General features: G+C 36.4%; 3 protein-coding genes across 3 annotated transcripts in view; 2 read left to right on the forward strand and 1 right to left on the reverse strand.

Moving 5' to 3' along the window:
* The window catches only part of LOC140143591 (DNA ligase 1-like), a 69056-nt gene that overhangs the window by 27166 nt on the left and 17692 nt on the right, over positions 1–24198 (reverse strand).
* LOC140143617 (dehydrogenase/reductase SDR family member 1-like) lies at positions 146–22527 on the forward strand. The gene is made up of 8 exons (XM_072165432.1): positions 146–263; positions 15703–15770; positions 16469–16612; positions 16768–16853; positions 19474–19606; positions 19870–20019; positions 21049–21118; positions 21444–22527. The coding sequence occupies exons 1-8, from the start codon at positions 146–148 to the stop codon at positions 21659–21661; spliced, it is 987 nt and encodes a 328-aa protein (XP_072021533.1). The 3' UTR covers positions 21662–22527.
* Positions 687–6387, forward strand: LOC140143587 (dehydrogenase/reductase SDR family member 1-like). The gene is made up of 8 exons (XM_072165398.1): positions 687–771; positions 1031–1092; positions 1486–1629; positions 2474–2559; positions 3586–3718; positions 4495–4629; positions 5800–5869; positions 6132–6387. Exons 1-8 carry the CDS (start codon positions 687–689, stop codon positions 6344–6346), a joined length of 930 nt encoding a protein of 309 aa, XP_072021499.1. The 3' UTR covers positions 6347–6387.

Consider the following 24198-nt stretch of genomic DNA (forward strand, 5'->3'; position numbering starts at 1 on the left):
GTTTGCATTGTAGCTACTGGTAATAAGTGTTGTCTTGAATATTGAACTAAATTCCGATATAATTGGAAACCGAAGAATCATACCTGCTAACAGCAATAATATCACTTGACCAATATACATTGCATGCTTATTCCTAAAATCAAACATGTCTGGGTCTGGACCATTGTCAGGCAGAGTATGCATAGTGACGGGTGCTAGTCGCGGTATAGGAAAGGGCATTGCATTACAGCTTGGGGAAGCTGGGGCTACAGTCTACATAACTGGTAAGCAGTGTTCGAATTGAGGAAAAATAAATGGTTGTCCCACGGACAACCAGATTACAATTTCTGGTTGTCCGTCTAAGTTTTTGGTTGTCCGTAGGCCTACAAAGGTGACTTTTGGCTACAGATTTATGGTTGTCCAACGGACAACCAAATCAGTATTTTTGGTTGTCCGGCGACTTTTTCAGTTGTCCCGGGCGAACGGACAACCAAAATTTCGAACGCTGCTGGTAAGTACTTCTAGATGAGAGTTACTACATATTGGTGGCAGTTATGGAATAGCATGTATTAGGCCTGTATTATAGGTGGCAAACACTATTGTAAACATGCTCCATTCTTTTCTGAAAAGTAAATAAACATTCAAATGATTCAATTTCCTTAAATTCAGTCATTTTAAAGATGGTCTAAATATGATCAATACTTAAAATGATGTTTGAAGCAGCTTTCACATGTATTGTAAGAAACAAATATAAGACTTGTACTACATGGCTTTACAGACCTGTTAAAGGCTGTTAGACCCTCACTTTTCAGAAGACATGGAAGACTCAATGCAGAAATTGCTTCAAAAGTTCAATTGTGTCTTTGAAGCGACATTACAAAACAATCACTGTCAAACCACTAAGTTCCCTATACTGTCAGTTTTATTGTATGTGTTTAGTAAATACCCCCTGAAATTAATGTCAGAAACTACTTTCAAGAGAGACAAAGCAAGGAAATCAAATTCGGAAATCATGCACAACATAATTCTATCCCATAAATTTATTTTCTAGGTAGGACATTGAGGCCAAAGGGACAAGGAGTTGGTGGTAGTCTTCAAGAAACTGCAGAAGAGGTAATAAATTGGACTCTTTTAAGTCTTCCACAGGGGAAGTATGAATTCCAAATGGAATGAGCACATTAGGCAGCTTCATTTGAATTCATACACCCTCTGAGAATGATTCAACTTGAAATGTTGGCTGGCCAAGGTGCACTCTTGTGGCTCGCTATCTCCGGTCATGTTTTTGGAAGGGTCTGTGGTTCAAAACCGGACTAAAGAAAACTACTTTAAACTTCATCTTTTTTCTTCCTTGTAATTTATGGTTAAAGGCATTAGGCCAATGCCGAACTTGTGGTGAAATGAAGTACAGGGGGTTAAAGAATTATAGTATATTTTTATTTCAGTAAACATTTATTGACTGTAATTATATCCAATCTAATTTTGCTCCACATGATGACACATCTACAGGTCCAGGGTCGTGGAGGAAAATGCATCCCTGTTCAATGTGACCATGGAAACGATGAAGAAATCAAGCAGCTCTTTGAGAAAGTCAAAGATGAACAAAATGGCCGCCTCGACATACTGGTCAACAATGCCTACAGTGCTGTGCGGGTAAGTATAGAAAAAGTTGCATTTTCTACACAGCGGTGGTGAAACTGGGTTGTGGGCATGTACCCCTTAACTAGCTCAGATTCTGAGCCTTGATATGGGTCCTCAATTAAGTTGTCATGTTAGTGAAAACCATGACCTACCCTCTCTGAGCTGTTCTGAAAGTGCTTATGAACTGGCAACAGTCACTAAACATGCTTTAGAAATATTTCATGATCAGAGGGAAGGGTAGTCTCAGGACCATAGATTTTGTACATGGTGTGCCCTGGTTTCTAAACTCACAAGGGCTCTGCGATCACTAAACATGCTAAATATTTCATGATCAGAGGGAAGGGTAGTCTCAGGACCATAGATTTTGTGCATGGTGTGCCCTGGTTACTAAACTTACAAGGGCTCTGCAGTCACTAAACATTCTGCAATCAATTGAAGGGGCCGTCTCAGGACCTTGTTGATCAGGAGATTATGGTTTATGCCCTAGTCACTAGACTGGACTTGCGTTATCATATTAAGGGCGCTGATTGAGAGCTACCCTCAAACTTGCCCCCCCCCCATAAGCTGATAATTATCAACAAATATATCTGCTCATTTACGGTTCATGTCGAGGGGTCTGTGACACAAAGACAACTCCATTTTGGCCATTTTGAGAAAAATGAGTTTAAAGATAATGGTCCACATTGACTTATGTAGTTAAGTTTATGTTTCACTGGCCATTGATTTCAATGGGGTGCTAAATACAGAACATTTCTATCTTTCTAACAATTTTGATATCAAAATCTCGTTTTTGGAAAAAATGGAGTTACGTCTTTGTGTCACTGACCCCTCAAATTGTGTCTTTAATATTTTACAGGCCATATCAGACAGCATGAAAGACAATTTAAAGTTCTGGGAAGAAGACATAGGAATGTGGGATACTGTCAACAAAGTTGGTTTAAGGTAATTTGAATATTCTAATTAGTATGTAAATTAGCTAGCATATCTGACTTAATTTCCACAACCAACTCCACAAATTTGACAAAACTCAAAAGCCACAAAATTGACTCAAAAAATAAAGCTAATCTTATTATGAAATTAGTTTCTTTCAAACCTGATTTTGTATGTAAAAAACCTTTCCTGACATTTAGTACTAATAATTATTATTTCAGCATTTTGAGTAAAGATCGAGTAATTTGATGACAATCATACATTATGGCTTTCAGTTTAAAAACTATTTCAAGTCTTAATTTTTCTGAGAGATCCCCATCTTGTATTGACCAGTGCATGCATCTAGCTCGGGTCATGAATGGTACCAGCTAAACAAGGACAAGGGCAACGCAAACACGCGCGAAACACTGCGCGTACTACGTGGAGTGCACAATATACACAATCAATGCATGTTTCGTATTTTTCTAACCGCTTTTCTGTTGGCTGCTTATATAGGAGTGTATGAAATGCTGTTTTATATAAAGCTTCATTTTACAAGGCAGAGAAGACAGCTCACTGTTTGGAGTTTTAAGCACAGGGGTGAGGAAGACCCTATACACCCCAAATATCTCAACAGATTTACATCGATCTCAATGTCTATGTCTATTTTCTTATATATTTTATTGTTTTTTACTCCATATTTTTACTGTTATCTCAGTTTCAAATTTGCCGCCTTTAGCCCCCATGGACCAGATAGTGTCACTGCAACTTTTTAGAATGGCTACATATCCAGTGATGTACATGAACAAGCCAAAATGGAACAGCTGCCCCTCCCCACCCCCAAGAGGTCTTCCCCTCATGCTCTCTGTGGGATGCTGGCCGCCCTGATACTTAAGATTTACAGGCCTTTTTTGTACTTTATAGTCCATTTTTGTTAAGTTTAGCCCCTTGAAAGCTGCCTTGCCCCTTTGAAAAAGTCATGGCTACCCTACTGTGCATACACAACCCTTGTTAGATAATCTAGCATTTTCCCTTTCTATTCTCTTTTTGTGAAACTAGGGGTCACTATCTTGCTGCAGTGTATGCTGCCCGACTCATGGTACCAGCTAAACAAGGACTTATTGTCAACATCTCATCCCCAGGAGGCTTAGTTCACTTCGCTACAGTACCCTATTGTATAGGCAAATCTGGAGTAAGTTTGTGGACTGAAATTCAAACTCAACCCATAATTGTTATAGATAATTTAGCATTTTCCCTCTTTTTATGAACTAGGGGTCACTATCTTGCTTCAGTGTCCGTTTCTGGTACATGCTAAACAAGGACTCATTATCAATGTATCATATGCAGGGGGCTTTGCTACCCAAGCAAATCTGGAGCAAGTTTGTGGACCGAAATTCAAATTCAACCATTCATTAGTATACATGTGTTCACGCATCAAGACTAATAAATATCACAAAAACAGAGATGCCACTTGGTTGTTGATAAAAATCAGGAAGTTGCGAAGCGTAACCAATCATTCATTGCCAAAAAAATCCTGAATATTTGGCTAAAAATGGCAAAAATCAGGAATTCCTGATAAATCAGGAAAAGTGGAATCTCTGCATACATTCATTCATGATCCAATGCATCGCAAGCATCGATAATTGTTACAAAATGTACAATTTTGGGTGCACCATTTTAACCCTCTCCACACGGGTGTCGACTGCAGACGACAAGTTCCAAAATTACAAAATTTCAGAATAGTACATTTTCATGACCATATATGGAATTCTTTAAAATGAGTACAAACAAGCCTCTCCACACGTGTGTCGACTACAGACGACAAGTTCCAAATTTTCTTTAAAAATTACACAATTTCAGAATAGTACATTTTCATGACCATATATGGAATTCTTTAAAATGAGTACAAACAAGCCTAGTATTGGTTTAGTGGTTCTTGATGTGTTATGTACCCTGTTTACCACACAGTGCGACAGGATGGCTGCGGAATGTGCTATAGACCTTAAGAAACACAACATTGCCTGTATATCACTGTGGCCAGGTGCTGTCAAGACTGAGCATATCAATGAAATGATGCAAGAAGAGAACACTGGTTTAGTTAAGGTAGGTGATCCCTAACCTGGTTTACAGATTTTAACCTGGTTTAGTAAAAGAAACATAACATTGCCTAGTACATATCACTGTGGCCAGGTACTAAAAGTATATATACGTAATGTTTACACTAAAATTGCTATACAAGGTAAAATTTGTGTGGCAAGTTGTGGGGAACATTTTGATCTGCTACACCAGGTAAATTGAACACTGTGCCTGGGCCTTTTCTTTTAATATACCTATTATGGATACAGGTTTACATTTTTAATTAATTACAGATTACTTACATGAGAGCCAAGAAACAAATATAAAGCATTTCCACCCTGATATGGCAGTGACGTTGAGACAGCTGTTTCGTGCGCGCATAGACTATGTGGCGTTTTAAGCACGTGTGTGTGTATGCCAGCGCTTTGAGTGAACACTTGCGATTTGTAGCTGCACCCAATGAAATGCGCACTGACGTCACTGCCACATCAGGGTGGAAAATACTTTAGTTTTGTTTATTAAGTACATTGTTGATCTTTGGGTTTGTTCAATTGGCAAAGACAGAGCACTTAGTCCTCAGGGCAGTGTTTAGTGATTACATATATTGAATTTTAATTCAATATCAATTTAATATTCACTAAAGCATAACCCTAATCTTTAGGCCCCAGCATGCAGTTACTCTTGAAATCTTGCAGTTACTCTTGACTATACCTCTAGTCAGTAAGTCCTGATCCTGACGCTAATGCTAGTTTAGTATGATGTATGATACTTTCCTGCTGCTGGCCAATCTGACAACGGTTTTGTTTCACTGCGCAGTTGCACCAGAAATGCTAGCAGTGACCAGCGACAAGCCGATATATCGATCACTCCACCACTTTGCACAAAGTGGCAGATCACTAGGAGTTGAATTCAAGTCAACTCGGGAGTGGTGCTGCTCTGATGTATGAGAACATGATATGATATTTGGCCAATGAGCACAAAGCAATGCAGAGCGGTAACATTGGAGTCATGCTGCTCCTGCCCCGGTTCCTGCTTATAGTGGCATGAAGCTCTGCTTGCAGAAAAGTGCTAGCCGCATGATGAAGAGACACACTGCTGACACCAGCATAAATTTAAAAATCACTAAAGCATAACTTTAATCTTTAGGTCGCAGCATGCAGTTACTCTTGAAATCTTGCCCCTTGTTTTTTCTTACAGGCTCGTTCATTGTTTGAGCATGGGGAGACAACAGAGTTTGCTGGGAAAGCCATTACACACTTAGCTACAGGTATGTATGAGCCAATTCACTTCAATAACCCTCATTTAACAACCCTAGCTCCAAAGTTTTTGTACCCAAACATTCAAAGGTCATTGTATGAATGTACAAGCATATTTAAAAAAAAAATTTACCTCCCTCCCCAAAAAACATTCCTGGCCTGCCACTGACAATATGAAATGGGGATTTTGGGATGCCCTTTGTATGATCTTGAAATAAATGCAGGCTATCTTTCCTTTCCATACCTCTAATGCTCATTTCTTTATATTTTCAGATCCTAACATTATGCAAAAGACCGGCAAGATAATCCTCACATCTTCAGTAGCAGAGGAATTCGGTTTCTGTGACATTGACGGCACCTATCATTATCATATGTTTAGTTTGAAACAAGGGTTTGTCGTGTCTAACCACCCATGGTTGGCGGCCATGACACCTTCCTTTATTAGGGCACCAAAATGGATGGTTGCAGCAGCCTTCCATCATTTTTAACCCCTGCATAAGTATAACACTTACTGATTGGCTACAAGAAGACTAAACTATTATGATTTGGAATTTTGAGCCAATGAGCAGCATGGATAAAGAATGGTATAAAAACTATATTTTAATTGGTCACTCAGATGACAATATTGTATAATTAGCCAATCAAAAATGCTGTTAAGAAACCACCCATGGTTGGCGGCCATTATACCTGCCTTTATTATTTAGGGCACCAGAATGGACGGTTGCAGCCCGGGGGATCACTCATATATGCAGGGTGTCCCAGAAAAAATTACCAGGCGAATGAATTTGAAAGTAAGTCGAGAAATATATATGTCAAAATCCAAAAATCTAAACATCAGCGTGTAGCCCGTCTTATTCTGCATCTTATACGATAATTGTACTGGAATCGGTTTACTGATTGCGAAGAAAAAAAGCGATTACATAACGCATGTGTCAATTCACTTCATTCCAAGTTTGAAAGAAAGATCATTCAACATAGTGCGCACTATTGGTTAATAACTGTCAATGGGCTTCATATTTTGTTCAGTGAAATCCTTTTCGTTCTTTATTAAAACATTAATTAGGTTTTGTTCAAATTTAAAAACCTACAGGATATTGAAAATGAAAGCTTGCATGCAAGATTATGCTCGGTACTTGTAAATATCTTTTCGTTAATGTTGATATGAATGTTGCATAAAGAATTCCAGCTGGCTTAAAATATTTCTCACACATATTAATGTTTTTGGAATATTTCAAAGAAATTGCAATGCAAAGTTTAAATCTTTTAAAACTTCAACATTAATGTTGCATGGTATCAAATAACACGTAAAGCTGTAAGCACTTGAACATTGTCATTCTTGGCTCAAATGTTCTTTGGAAAGTTAAAATATAACATATTTGCACAACCTAAAGAATTAAAGTTGGAAAGCTTCCAATCAAAGTTTTTCGGACAAACTATTATTCATCTTCAGTGAAAGCATGAATAACATAACAACATCGGATTATAAAATAGATAATGTTGACTAAATTTAATGAGATACACAAACTTTAGGAAGAGGTGAGCGAGTATGAAAAAAGCGCCTGTTGAGTGTTGATCAAACTTGGAATGAACTGCATTGATGCACGCATTATGTAATCGTTGATTTCTTTGCAACCAGTCAACCGAATCAAATTAAATTTTCGTATGTGATTGCACGATAAAATAGGCTATGCGCTTTTTTGATTATGATGTCTATTTCTCGACTTACGTTCAATTTTATTCACTCGGTAATTTTTTCTGGGACACCCTGTATTCCAAAAATGTATAGTTTGTTATAATCAGACCTTTCAAGAGGCGCTATGATGAAAAAATGTTCATAGGTCAACGACCTTTTGAATTCTGACCATAGTTAACAACATCCGATTTTGGTGATTTTGGTGTCTAATTAAATATGTTTTCTTGCATGAGAAATACAACTACGCAGCTTAAAAAACTGTACAAGGAACCGATGACCTCCTTATTACAATATGGATGCTTTTGGCAGCCATGTTGCAAAAGAGGGTCATCGGTTCCTTGTATAGTTTTTTAATTTGCTTAGTTGTATTTCTCATGCAAGAAAACATTATTAGACACCAAAATTACCAAAATCAGACGTTGTTAACTTAACTATTGTCAGAATTCAAAAAGGTTGTTGACCTATGAACATTTTTCGTCATAGCGCCCTCTTGAAAGGAAGTTTCAGGAGGTGAGCCCAAGCTAAATTTATTCAGAATCAATCAAAGATCCCAAAATGACTCTCAAACTTTTGTTCTATGATTTGGTCACGGATTCTACAGGCTGGTCCTGTACTAATATGAAAGTTGTAAGCGTGAAAGAAAACACGGATTTAGGGTGGTTTTGAAAGGCAAAACGAGGATCTGCACGGATCCGCTATTAGGGTCTCAAAACACTCATTTTACTAAAAGAAGGGGTGTTTTTTAAGGATGATCCTCGCTTAGGGTAGTTGTTTAAATTACTCAATTAACGGACATTAGTGGTGACATAATTATTAAGTTATTCGGCACAAAAGAGTGGAATCTGGGCAATTTTACTAACATAAAATCGGAGCCGACTTCAACAGCGCCGAATTTTAAGCTTATCGTTATCATCACTGTCACTGAATGGCACTCTACTGACACACCCGGGCGACACACGCAATGAATAGGGGTAAATTTCAAACCAATTCCTCACTTATGGTATTCTTATATTGTCTATTGAGTAAAATCCTTGTTTAGGGTTAGTTTGACACATTTTCCACATCCTAGCTTAGGGTCATTTTTGAAAGTCAATTCACGCGGATGCTTACTACTTTTATACATGAGTGGCCCCCCGGGGGTTGCAGCAGCCTTGCCATCATTTTTTAATTGGAAGCTTTTACCAAAATTATACACTTTAGAAAAGAAAATTGTTCTTTCTTGAGTGGTCGTAATTTGTGGTAACCACACCCAAAGTGTATGTACTATCCTATAGGACATTGTTATACTGTTTTTGCTTCTCATATCAAAACCGATGGTGCAATACAACTCCAAATTTGGAAACATGTTGTTTTAATGGTAGGCCTCAATCTAACATTGAAAACAGAAAATGAAAAATCGGACCACATCTCTTTAATGTGATTGTGTGTGTTTATAGGATGTCAATCACGTAGTTAATCCATGTTCCTAACGTTCCCATCATGCTCTTGGTAGTTGAATGTTAAACACGCAGTAAACAAATTAAAGGATTGAACTACCGATGTAGGAGACTCTTGCAGTAATAAGTCTGCTATGCTAGTACATATCAGTGGCGTAGCGTGGGTCATCCAATTAGAGGGGCACCGATCATGATTGGGGGGCACCGGGTCTGATGGGGTGGGCAGAAGCCATTTTTTGGCAATTTTCCTATGGGGTTTTCTAAATTTTGCAATCGATGGGGGGGGAACACATGCCCCTTTGCCCCTATGATAGAAGATTATACGATTCTTCCGGAATTATACTGCACATCATTTAACTAAAAGTTATTAATTAATTATGTATAAATTATGTATATGAGCATTCTTTGTGTACTTGATCAATCAATCTTGGGTACCCTAGATTTCTACTAATCATGTAAAGTTTTTTGTTTTCTGATATTCTTATCTGAAACATTAATAAAATTAATGTTTAATTTGAAGCTACTTTGTCTCATCTTTAGTTTACAATGTTGTGAAATCATTGGACATTATTTATTTTAAGCTCCACAATGAGGTTTTCTTGGGTTATGGGCGACTTCAAAAAAAATGACTCCTTTCAGTTTCCACCCTATATTTGTAAATTGAAATGATTTTTAGAGCAGGTAATTATTCTTAAATATGAGTTATGATGCCCACCTTTCATTACCAGAAATTTTTTTCTATGGCTGCTTCAGAAAAAAAAAAATATGAGAATTTTTGATGCCAAAAATGGTCAGGAGGGTAACGTTTTTTGTGGACATTGAAATTCAACATGAAATTTCTGCAAGCAATAGCAAAAGTAAGACCTATTCAAATTGATTCCTGATATTTGTTCCAGTAACATGTACCCTTATATTATAATTTTACCAAATATCTGTGTAATTTATCTTTTGTAAGTACCAAAAAATGTGTCATCTACCAATGAAGTCAACATTTTCAAAAAAGGGGGTCAAATTCTAATTTAGCAACAAAATCACTCAGGAAAGAATATTAATCAACAGCTGAAAATTCCAGTTTCCATATTTTGAATAGGTGTTCTGTTACCTTTCATTCAATGCTAAATTGATGTTTGTAAATTACATTTTCTTATTATAAATTTGAGTTCAAACTGTGTACCCTAAGAATGTCAGGAGTGTAACATTGAATTTTATCCTGGATTTTGACAATGTAATTGCTGATGAAATTGAGCAATCATATTTTTCTGTTGTTGTATCTAGTGCAAATAAACTAATAATGATGGAAACAGACATGCTATGTTACATGTGTCTGCTTCATTGTGCATTAAGTTGGTTGTCAGGAGTGTAACACCATTTTAAAGTTACACTCCTGACAACAAAACAACATCAATGCACAATTGTAAAGTGAAATTTATGGCAATATTATCAATAATATATCATGTAATCATATAAACTAAAGTAAAATAACCAACAAAAATAAAAATCATGGCAATGTTAATGTGTTCTGTTCAAAAACAGGGCTTCACCTTGCCTAAGTACCATAACAGGCACTATGTTTAGCCACATATTTGTACTTTTTATAACTAATTTATGTATAAGTAATATATTTATGATTGTCAGCATTACTTTAACATCCCTAACAGTTATTTTTTTAAACAATGTCAAATGTTTGTGATCATCAAGAGTTGCTAGTATTTACCACTCTTGGTGTGTCAGGAGGGTAACACAAAGTGAACAAAGTACATTATGTGTCTTGGTGTTGAACTATCTTAGAAATGAATGAAGCATTAGCTCCACATTTTCAGAATGGTTAAAACAAGACTATGTTGACATTTTAAAGGCAAGTTTACATGGTGTTACTGATATTTGTTTTGAATTGTCATTAAAATATTAAAAACTTGAGATAAATTCTTGCAGAAGGGACAAAACATTTCAAAGACACCCAAAATAATTGTTGTAGAATGAGCTTCTCTATGTTTCATATATGTTGGAAAATCTAAATACTTGATTTCTAAACAAGACAAGGATTTTGAGATCCCCAGAATAGCAATTTCCTATCAAAGTTGGCACGTCAGGAGTGTAACACCAATGTACAAATATGGTATAAATACATTTTGGATCCTGCAGTGCCTTGTCATGCATTATGCTATGAACTTGAAACTTTTGGAATAGTTTCTGACAGGTATTGTTTATAATGTAGGTATGTTAAACAGTTTAACTACAGTTAATTTTTTTGAGAATGAAAACTTTTGCCCCTCAAGTGAGTAAAAATCAGTGTTTTTAATATGAAAAATGATATTTTTTCAGTTTTTGATGGTAAAGATATACTTTAAAGGGCTTGTTTGTCTTTAACCATGTCACAGATTACCTCTGAATGTTACAGTAGTGTTGATAACCATTATTTTAGATACCTAAAAACAAATAAAGTTTTATGTGACTTTTCTTACAAAGTGGGTATATTCTGTAGTACATGTGCCATAAAAAATAAATAGATGTTTTCAGACTGTCCCCTCAATTGTTGCACAAACTTTAACATACTAACTTCAAAATAACACACAAAAATCACTTGGATAGCGAATTTGAATTTTCGGACAAAATGTCCCACTTTGGAGTCATAAGTCGCCCTTATCCAGGTTGTTAAAAAAAGAAATATGAAGAGTTGAATTCATGCACTCATATAGATTATGGAGGACAGAATTTTATTTTTAAAAATGAGGATGACTCTCTCTTGAGTTACATCGTATTGAATACCCTCTATACCTCATGTTGGGTCGCAATCATTTTTCTATCATTGTTATAACTAGAGCCTCATTACATCATGGGACACAAACATAAATTGCTAATGTATTTTACTCCCAATCTAGTCTACTTCATAGCCCCTTTTGGAAATTCATAGTTCAATATCAAATCTAGTCTACTTCATAGACCCTTTTGGAAATTCATTCTTCAATATCAACTCATCACAAAATGATACAAGTTCAGAATAAGTGCTCCCATCTGAAAACCATGACACCAATTTCTCTGGGCAGAACAGTCACTGGGGATGTGTTGTCCTGTTTTTTGAAATGGCTTAGCTGGTGTGAAGAGCCTCTTTACCTCAAGTTGGGTCACAACTGGTTTTTTTCCTTCTAGTAAACCTCATTACATCATGTTGGGACACAAATCTATATTATTGTTTGCAGTTCATAAAGGTGAGCCAGTCAGCCTTTTGTTTAGTTTACTCACAGATCCTTGAAATCATTTATCTTAAATGTCAACCAACTGTAATGAGCTAAATTTTTCTGTGCACAATTTTCAACTTTATATTACCACATCTCAATCCCCCTGACTAATTTTGAAAAATCTGTGAAATAAATTTATAGCCTATATATCAGATTTTGCTCTTTTAAAAAAAAATTCATAACTAGAATTTGCATTTTGATTCTAAATAAGTGACCATAAAAGTGTTAAAATTAATGACCACAAAAATAGCAGCACAAACAGAAGTTGAAATTGTACTATTTCTTTTCAACACTTATATCAGTATTACTCAACAGAACCATATATAACCTGTCTTTGACCCAGCAGTGAAAAAAAGAAAAAAGGGAAAAAATGTAACATGATCGGGCATGATCTGTCAAGTTTCCCCTCACAAAGCAGTTGACACCTGTGTGTTCATTCACTAAAGAAAGGTTTGGAGAAAGGTCTGTTTACCCATAGATGCCCACTTGGGTAGCATATATATCACCTGTGTGAGCCTGTTCACCTGTACTGTGTAATACAGCTACTTGTATTTTATTATCTCCACTCTCATATGGATAGTAGCACCTTAAATTCTCCACATTTTGAGGAATTTAGTTGAGAACCACTGGCCTGGATACTTGGAATTGTTATACAGGTCGGACTGTGCAGTGGACATACACTACGACTATATTGAACTTGCTAAGTAAGTAAGCTATACAGATCTTTCTTGCCCGGGGGACTTACATTACCTGATGGACACCATGCTCATGTATGGACTCTCGAAACGCATCCTAAACGAGTATTACTCAGCGTGTGCAAAACATACCATAAACAAGTATTTTGCCATTTTTTAACACTAAGAAAGTAAAAATTCATGTTCAGGTTCTTGTTTAATATTTGGAAGTAGTTTGATGTTTCTTAATGTTTTACCCTACGATTTGTTCTGATATAAAGCCAAACATAGCCTATTTCACCATTTTTTATTTTGCCATTAAACTTTGGTACCCTAGGCTAAGGCAGCCAGTATTTTGCTTGGAAAAGTATACCCTTTTTCCTGATTTTTGGCGTTTTTGACACCCTAAACATGTACAGCGCTGAACTTGCCCAATGCTGAAAAACAACCCTATTTACTTGGTTTTTTTAAACGAGCATGGTGTCCACCTTGAAATACAAGTGCGAGTGCCCCCGGTCTTCTTGTTAGATAGAAATAAAATGTGAAAATAAACATTTTATTTAATATGAACACTGGGTTTGAATGACTTAGCCCTATTATCTTGGGGTGCTGAATTGTTTTGTAACTTTTTACATCTTTTTTTACAGGACTTGGCCATGTCCAGACCTTTAGAAGATCGAGTGTGCATAGTGACTGGTGCTAGTCGTGGTATAGGAAAGGGCATTGCATTACAGCTTGGGGAAGCTGGGGCTACTGTCTATATAACTGGCAAGTGCTACACTGTTTGTCATGGGGTTCAACCCCTACCCTTTTTATTTTTCCCCACACTTTAGCCAGACACCCTTTTGTGAACAAAGCTTACAACATTGTAGTTGCCAAATTTGGATGACTGAATATCGGTGCTATCGCAAATTTCATGGCCAAGTCCGGGTTCATTATTTACTATCGGCACCATAATTGTCCATTTCAGAGTCTGAATTTATGCAGAATGTATCCTCATAACGAAAAGTCATGATTTTCTTCATCATCTGAATCATTTGCGACATCGAAATCATGTGCATCGACACTACAATATTTGCCAGATGATCTAACTGACAGCCTCAACCCCCACTTTATCCCAATAACATTCAGATAATCAGGTGAAAGCTCATATTTTTCTCATAACCCCAATGAAATTTTAGCCCTGAAACTGAAATATGTTTAGTTTAGGTGGTATGAACAAAACATAACCGTAACCACTGGGGTATAAGCCCACCTTCCGCTATAAGCCCACCTTCGGCTATAAGCCCACCCCTATTTTTCAAAACATTCTGGGAGGAACAAGGGTGCACTCGGGTATAGGCCCAGTTGTAAAGTTCTTAAGGGGGTACTACACCCCTGTGGTAAATTTGTGACTATTTTTGCATTTTTCTCAAAAAATAATAACACACTGGTAATAAAAGTTATGTATATTATTGGGGCAAAGAATCCAATTACTACACTGAAATTTCAGTGACTCAAGGCAAGCGGTTCAGTATATATGATAGGAAACGAGGTACATCCTAGCGGTACCTTATTTCTTATCATAAATAACAAAAACCGCTTGTCTTGGGTCACTGAAATTCCAGTGTAGTAATTGTATTCCTTGCCCCTATAATATACATAACTTTTGTTTCCACTGTGTTATTAGTTTTTTAGAAAAATGCAAAAATAGACACAAATTTATTCAGGGGTGTAGTACCCCCTTAAATCAACACTTTTAAAAGCATGTATAAAAGATATCAGTTGATCATTAACATTCCATACTTATAATTAAAAAAAAATTGACACAGATGATAGAAAATATTGGTACATTAACACCAGGCATACGCAAATGGGGATGATTGTTCTTATTTTTAAATTCAAGTACTAGCCCCTCCCCGGTTATAAACCCACCCCCATTTTTGAAGTGAAATCGGCTATCTGGCGGGGGGGGCTATACCAGTGGTTATGGTAATAATTTGGAACTGCCTACACCACTCCAGAATATACTAGTATACTGTTCTATCGGCCAACGTGATGTACATAATATTACTTCTAGAATCCAAACTGCCCAAGCAACTCAAAATATGGAATCAATAAGAATGTTTGGGTGATGGGCCTCAATGTAAGGTAGTAAAGTTGCAATCAGACTGTCCATCTTTTAGTTCTAATCCATGCATGTACAGGCAAGGGTGGCGCAAATTCACGCCATGGGGTCATAGGTACGTGCAATCTTTTAAGCTTTTGGTGCTAAGGGGTCGTTTAGAACCCTTACTTCTATTGTTTTGGATCTGTTGTGAAATATTTGGCATTTTTTGACCCCTCGTTTGTACAGGTGTGTAAAGAAAATTCAGGAAACTGAGTGGAAATTGCTTGTTTCCAGACATGGTAAACAGACAGTCTCTGACATAAATTTGCAATTTGAACCACTCATCAGATATGATTCATAACTTGTCTGCTGGCATTTCAAATTGCCCTGGATATCATTATGTAACTTTTGTGAATCTTTAGAAATTACACATATTTTCAGTAACAAAAATGGGCAACTCCAGTTGAAATCCATACACCCCCTATCATGCCTTGAAGACAATTGAAGAGCAGCTGAATCTCCCAGACATGTCTTCTATAGACGGTGTGTGGATTTCAATTGGAACAGCCCAATATTGCTGGTATAAAGTAGGTGACCAAAGTGTGTGTACACACAATGTTGAACTGTAGAGGGTCAGGGGAATTTGGACGCCCAAAAGATTTCACATTATTACCAGAGTTTTTAGCATATAAATTCTTTTTACTTCCCATGTACAGGTAGAACTTTAAAACCTAATACTGACAATAATGGTGTTGGAGGCAGTCTTCTTGAAACAGCTGAAGAGGTATGATTTATTTTGTTTGTTTAACCAGTTGCTCCATGTGGAGACCCTTTTCGGTCGGGAGGGGACCAGGCTCAAACAAATGCTCAAACCTGGATATAACAAGTGTTTTGTTTCAGTGGTTCTTTGTGATGAGGGTCTTTGACAACAAAATGACACATAGATTCATCCATAAAATATAAAAATGTTGCAAGAAACATAGGCTGTAGAACTTCTCAGCTTTCTCTTTTCGTCAATAAATATTATGGAATGAAAAATCTTGTGAGTGCGATCACAGTGGGCTAAGCATGGTTCAAAAAAACTGACAAACTTGGTTTATTTGTCCTGATGAGACTTTTTGTAAACTGCTCACATTTTGTTGAAAATCAATTGTGTCACATAATTTTGGACCCAATTGCCATCTTGTGCATGCCAACATCATCTCCGATGGCAAAGTTCAGTGGCTGATATCAAAACAAGTGAAAACTAATATCTGATGACATACATAATTTTTAATGAATAGCATGGAATATCTTGGGGCACAAAACACTATCTTAAGACCCACTGAACAAATACTGGACTTGTTTGTACTCATTTTTAAAATGCATTTTTCATGCTGATTCTAAATATGGCTGTGAAAAGTTACATTTCTGAAATTGTGCAATTCTGAAATACAAAATTGAAACTTATAATAAATGCTTTTTTCCTTGAAATGCAAACAGATTGAGAGTCGAGGAGGCAAGTGCATCCCTGTACAGTGTGACCATAGCAACGATGATGAGGTGGAGAAATTGTTTAATAAAGTGAAAACAGAACAAAATGGCCGCCTGGACATCCTAGTCAACAATGCTTTCAGTGCTGGACCGGTATGTATCATATCTGACTAGAAAACATGATAAAATAAAGCAATATTAGATAGATATGATTGCATGATAATTATGATTGCATGATTCAAAGTTTAAAATAACTGCATTTTTAAAAGTATAATTTGAAGTTTTACAATATTTTACTTTTTTTGAAGGCACTTGCTACCAACATGCGAGCTGAACTAAGATGGTGGGAAGAGGATGTGGACATGTGGGATGTATGCAACAGGGTTAGCCTCAGGTAAGCAATGGGATGTGGACATGTGGGATGTATACAACAGGGTTAGTCTCAGGTAAGCAATGGGATGTGGACATGTGGGATGTATGCAACAGGGTTAGCCTTAGGTAAGCAATGGGATGTGGACATGTGGGATGTATGCAACAGGGTTAGTCTCAGGTAAGCAATGGGATGTGGACATGTGGGATGTATACAACAGGGTTAGTCTCAGGTAAGCAATGGGATGTGGACATGTGGGATGTATACAACAGGGTTAGCCTCAGGTAAGCAATGGGATGTGGACATGTGGGATGTATACAACAGGGTTAGCCTCAGGTAAGCAATGGGATGTGGACATGTGGGATGTATGCAACAGGGTTAGCCTCAGGTAAGCAATGGGATGTGGACATGTGGGATGTATGCAACAGAGTTAGTCTCAGGTAAGCAATGGGATGTGGACATGTGGGATGTATGCAACAGGGTTAAGCCTCAGGTAAGCAATGGGATGTGGACATGTGGGATGTATGCAACAGGGTTAGCCTCAGGTAAGCAATGGGATGTGGACATGTGGGATGTATGCAACAGAGTTAGTCTCAGGTAAGCAATGGGATGTGGACATGTGGGATGTATGCAACAGGGTTAGCCTCAGGTAAGCAATGGGATGTGGACATGTGGGATGTATGCAACAGGGTTAGCCTTAGGTAAGCAATGGGCTATTTCAGTTGGAAATCCATACACCTCCATATGGAAGACATGACCTTAATCTTCCCACAAAGGGAGTATATGAGTTGTAAATGGGGTTACCTAATTGGGCGACTCTATTTGAAATCTACACTCCCTGAAATCCAGGTTCAGGTGCAATACCCCTACTGACAGAACGTTTCTTTGAAACTTCACATAATGATAAAGAACTTTTTGTCATGGTTATGTATTTGTTATGACCAAGGGTATTAAATGATTTCTTGTAAAAATGTCAAAAACAGACGATCTGCCAAACTACCTCCAAAGATACCAACATTCCCTATAAAAGTCAGATTTTTTCCTAAGACAAGAGTTTCCTAGATTGCCCTTTTCCCAGACCTAACCTGACCTATCTTGAGCAAAAAATGCACAATTTTCCACCACCACCATTTCACATTCCACCCTTGCTTACTCTTAGATTTAACTTTGCTCCGCCCTCCCCCCCCCAAAAAAATTTCTGGTACTGTTACTGAAGTCTATTGCATTTGCAAGCAAAAAAACAACCAACAAACAAAGACAATGGTCATCCTGCCGTCAATATTTTTGGTGTATTCCTAATACATTTGGGTGATTTTCTGAGACTTTTGGTTGTATACCTAATACGGCCACGCGTTTTGAACTCGCCACCCAAAAATGGTGGTTTTGTTACGCTTTTCCAAATCGAGACTCGTTCAAATTGTTATATCTCTGCTTAAACAAAAGATATTGTAGTGTGTTTGGTGTCATTTTGTAGCTAAATGAGTGACCTAACAGACCTCCAAAGGAGAATATTGTTTATCAGCTAAGATAGTGGAGTTGTAATTTTTTGAGTTCAGAATGGCCGAGGTGGTTGTTGTGGCGGTATGTACAAAGTCTATGAGAAATATAGATTTTGTGTGTGCACGTTGAATCAACTGATCATATCTTTGCATCCATATGGGCTACAGGCATGGTTAAGAGCTCTTGTGAAAGGTTATTAATTATGCTAATTGTTTTTAATCATTTTGAACTCTTTATGATTGGTTTGGTCTATAAAATACTTTTACGTACAAAACTAACCGTTTTCATATTAAACACTGTAGTAAGCAATGCGGATGTCTTCAAAATCTAAAAGTTGCTGTAAATATTTAATTACTTATCCTATCATAGTCAACATATACATTTTCTGAGAGGAAATTTGATGAGGAATCTAAATATGGACTTACTTTTTCTGTATGGGTTAGGGGTAAAATATTTCAGTTCAAAATATGTTGAATTGTAAAAAAATTTGAACATATTTTGGGACACCCTGTATTCTGAGATTACCAAACAGCTGTGATTTTTTTCTTCCCCGTCAGTAGGATCCCCCTAACCTCTAACCAAATCAATGTTGTTTACTTTCAGTTTATAACTGCAAGTTAGTAATAAGCAATGCATTAAGTGACCCATTTTTTATTTGGAATTTTTTTATTCCACCCTGTATAACTTCAAGGTCACCCTGTACAATCAGTTGAAATGTGTATATTTGAATTGCTTATGCCTTCAGCGTTTCAAAAATGTATACTTTTGCTAGTTTAGGGTTATAGTTGTGTAGATATTCTCATTTGAAACTTGATTGGTGTAAAAATTCATAATATTTGTGATGTAACGCTAAGGGTGGCGAGTTCAAAACACACGGCCACACACTAATTTGAGTGTATTTATGAGACATTTGGGTGTATTCCTATTCCTAATACATTTGGGTGTATTTTTGAGACATTTGGTTGTATTCCTAATACATTTGGGTGTATTTTTGAGATATTTGGGTGTATTCCTAATACATTTGGGTGTATTTTTGAGACATTTGGGTGTATTCCTTATACATTTGGGTGTATTCCTAATACATTTGGGTGTATTTTTGAGACATTTGGGTGTATTCCTAATACATGATTGTATTCTTATATAGGGGTCAGTACCTAGCAGCAGTATATGCAGCAAGATTGATGGTGCCAGCTAAGCAAGGTCTTATAATCAATGTCTCCTCTGCCGGGGGTCTTATGCACTTCTTCTCTGTACCATATTCAATAGGAAAGTCAGGGGTAAGTATAGTATCTCCCATCCCTACTGACACTGCATCGATAACCACATCACTACAATATGGCCGGAGACAGAAACAGAATAAATGCATCCTGTAAAGTGTGCTGAGGCTTGTGGATCAACGTCAAAGCATTGTGCCTTTGCGTAGTGCACTATAAATCACTGCGCTTTTTTTTAAAATGAATGTCATCAGTGGTACCCTTGGAAACATCTGTATCTTTATAGTAACTAAGTAGTTAGTTTTTATTTGTTTCCTTGTGTACAGAGTGATCGTATGGCTTCAGAATGTTCCATAGACCTCAAGAAACATAATATAGCATACATTTCATTATGGCCAGGGCCTACTAGAACAGAGCATGTCCTTAAACTTCAAGCAGAAGATTCATTAGAATTTCCAGGAGATGAAACAAAAATGGTAGGTCATAATGGCAAATATTTTGTGTGCAATGTTTCACTTCACACTGGTTGCCCATTTTCAACTACGGTACTTTGCTTGTTTTAAAATTGAGTTGTATTCGTACATAGACCTATACTTTGATTAGCTCATAATAGCGGCATAGTTGGCAGTGGTGATACAAACACACCTTTTTTTTAATTTCAAACCCACCCTTTTTATTTTATACCCTTTATACCAAAACTCCGAAACCCACCCTTTCTAAGCAAGGTAACTGATCATAGATAAGTGGTTATGGTTGTCCAGGAGGTGCAGATTTGCATCAAAAGAGAATTTCATAAGTTTTAGATGACCAAACAGAATGGGATTTCAATATTTTGTTTTTGTTTCATTTAGTGTCATTCAATTGGAAATTAGTTAGGCTTTGAGATTGCAATTGTTGATTTCTAAACCCACCCTTTTCATCAGTGACCACGCTTTATATTTGGACACACATTTTGACCAGAAATTTTTCAAACCCACCCTTTTAAGCATTTTGTGGACCCTTCAAACCCACCCTTTCTAAAGCGTGGGTTACCAACAGTGGGCGGGAAATGTTAGGCTTTTACCTCTACGCCGAAAAGTAGACTATACCCATGTTAAGAGTGCTATTAGTTGATGTGTCTGGTCTATATTTTTTGTGTTAAAGAATGTAGACAAAGTATAGGACTTGAATTAATAATTTGCGATGCTTCTGGCAAGATGTCACGAGAAAATTCTGAAAATAAAATATTTTTATATTAATCCGCTATGTTATAAGGCCCACAGATTACGAGCTTATCAAAGTATATTGATGAAGGGATTTATATGTATGTTTTAACTTTCATAGTATGCTAGCTGGAAGCACAAGTTTGATTGAAAATACTTTTTATTCCCAACATCAGCCCAATTAACATGTACCTGGAAATTTTCAAAAATTATGTCGCTTCTTCTGAAACTGATAATCTTAATTTCTCTTTGTATTTCCCTTACACTATTATAACACCAGTTGTTTTTCATATTTTTTTTCAGCTTTCAAGAGTAATAGAGATTGGGGAAACAATAGAATTTTCAGGGAAAGCAGTAGTTTGCTTAGCATCAGGTGAGAAGATCTGTATAATAAAAATTAAATAATAATGCTCTGTGTGCTAGTAATAGGCTTCAACATAAAATGTCTGAAGTTTTTTTTTTTTAAATACCATAAGATCTAAAAAACACTGAACCAATACTGAGATTGTTTGTACTCATTTTAATGCATTTCTTATGCTGATTCCAAATATGGTTGATTGGACATGTACAATTCTGAAATTTTTGAATTTTTAGAGAAAATTATATGCACAAAGAATTCCCTTTCTCACTCATACCCTGGTAACACATCCATGGTATGCAAAACATTAAAAAAATCCAAATATTTTTTATTGCAACAGATCCTAACATTATGAAGAAGACCGGCAAGATACTCCACACCGCCTGGATCGCAGACGAATTCCGTTTTCACGACGTCAACGGGCGCCATCACCTGAATCCGTTCTGCCTTAAGCGTATGCTACTCATGACCGGACACACATGGCTAGCCTCTGTCATGCCAGAATTTGTTAGAATTCCTTCTTGGTTCATTGCTGCCATGTTTCATAAATTTTATTAAACCGTATTTGGGTGTATTCCTGTTAAATTTGGGTGTATTCCTAATACATTTGGGTGTATTCCTAATACATTTGGGTGTATTCCTAATACATTTGGGTGTATTCCTATTACATTTGGATGTATTTCTAATACATTTGGGTGTATTTCTGAAACTCTTGGGTGTATTCCTAATACATTTGGGTGTATTCCTAATACATTTGGGTGTATTCCTAATACATTTGGGTGTATTCCTAATATATTCGGGTGTATTTCTAGCCTCTGTCATGCCAGAATTTGTTAGAATTCCTTCTTGGTTCATTGCTGCCATGTTTCATAAATTTTATTAACCCTAATTTAGGTGTATTCCTGTTAAATTTGGGTGTATTCCTAATACATTTGGGTGTATTCCTAATACATTTGTGTGTATTCCTAATACATTTGGGTGTATTTCTAGCCTCAGTCATGCCAGAATTTGTTAGGATTCCTTCATGGTTCATTGCTGCCATGTTTCATAAATTTTATTAACCCTAATTTGGGTGTATTCCTATTAAATTTGGGTGTATTCCTAATACATTTGGGTGTATTCCTAATACATTTGGGTGTATTCCTAATACATTTTGGTGTTAATGGTGTATGTAGGCTGGTAAACCCGAACGAAATTCAAATTTGGCGATATTTTTGCTAAACGAATTAATCTGCAAAAAATGTTTTGTACATTAATATTATGTAGCCAGATGTTTCCAGTGGTATAAAAATCTCAACTTTTTTAGAGAAAAGTGTGGGGGGGGGGGATAAGGCTGTGGATCACAATTTGCCCCTTGAAGTGTGAAATATTATAAATCTATTCAAACCTGAGAGATCAACTTTGATCGATATTTTAGCTAGTTTTTTTTTTTTGGGGGGGAGCTACAAATGTAATTACACTTTTTGACCCCCTCCTTTCACAGAACATCTGGCTTTTGGTGTGTTCCTTTACATTTTGCTTATTATGTACAGGTTGTTTGGCAAAATAAATACTCATTAAAAAACAAAAACTGAAACCTATATGGCTGTTTTCTTTATCAAATAATTTTTTCCTGATTTTTACACAATTATAATGTACTTTGGCCCATTTCACGGTTAGGCGCCACTTTTTGATTTTCAACATATCTGGCCTGGTGTGTAAAAAATAATGGGGTTACAGAATTGGCTGTTGGTGATTTTTCATTGTCTCTGTATGGCCTACCTCCACTAGCTTAATCGGCCTTTCTGCTTTTATCTTTCAGGGCGCACAGGGGTCAGAAGTGGTCAAAAACCACATTTTACTAGCAACCTGGAAACAGACATTTATTTTCCAATGCTGACAATTTTAACCATGTTGAATCTACCAGCTGCTTTTGTTGTTTTTATGTAGTGAACAAGTTGCACTATACAGCCATACATGAACAAAATATTAGTTGTCAGTTAAACTAGCATGAGAACCATTTAAATTTCTGAATTCGGATGTGACATTTTCCGTTCACATCTATGTACCTTATTCACTGTGGAATAGATCGACTAATACTTTACATGAATGGCAAACTAGTGTGTTTTAGTAAAGTTCAGAGTCTTGTTACTATTTGTTGAACAAATTACACTTGTTGCTCTTAATACGTGAGATACAGCGATATTTTGAATTTTTGCCAACAAATTCCGTTCACAATTTTGTCACATCCGATTAATTTTCCAAATAGTATAATTTATTAACAAATAAGTGGCAGAATTTTTTCTCCTTGATTTTTAAAAATCTCCTGCTATAAGCTATCTAATGACACCATTTAATGAAAACTCCTTCATCAACTTAGCTTGCAGATGTCATTTCAAAGTTTCCGTTCACATGTGTCACATCCATGGTACCTGTCACATCCAAAATAGTTTCTTCAAAGAACTAAGACAGGAATGGGACTAGGATGCCAGTTTGAAGTTATTTCATTATAGGTTTGTGGGGGATCAAAAGGCACAACAAATCTTTAATTCAGTATGCCTTCTTTAATTGTGACAGGAGATTCAAAAAGCTTCAATTTCCGTTCACATGTCACATCCTCAAAATTAGTAGTGTTTAGGCCAAATTACTTAAACAACATGATATTTTACTTTCTAAAATAGGTTTATTATTTCGTACATGTCAAGTTATGATTATTTCATAGCTTTGTCATTGTCTTTAGGGACAGTTTTGTATACTATTTACAGAAGCGGATGTGACATTTTCAATTGTGAACGGAATATTTCAGTTATTATAAACATTTTGCTTATCAAAAATATAAAGGGTCAGGAAAAACATTTTAGCATTGCTCAATTCAATAGAATCTCACAAAATATATGTGTTAGAAGTGCTTAAAGCTTATATTTTGACAAGCAAACTGTTTGTAATAATGAAATATTCTGTTCACAATTGAAAATGTCACATCCGCTTCTATAAATTATAAACAATTGTTTAAAAATGAACACTAACACAGGTTGATATGTTTCAATATATCCCATTTAATTTACTGAGTGTGTGAAAACTCTTTTGAATCATTATTTTCTGAAACATACTCTGCT

The sequence above is a fragment of the Amphiura filiformis genome, unplaced genomic scaffold, assembly GCF_039555335.1.
Source record: "Amphiura filiformis unplaced genomic scaffold, Afil_fr2py scaffold_24, whole genome shotgun sequence".
Lineage (NCBI taxonomy): Eukaryota > Metazoa > Echinodermata > Ophiuroidea > Amphilepidida > Amphiuridae > Amphiura > Amphiura filiformis.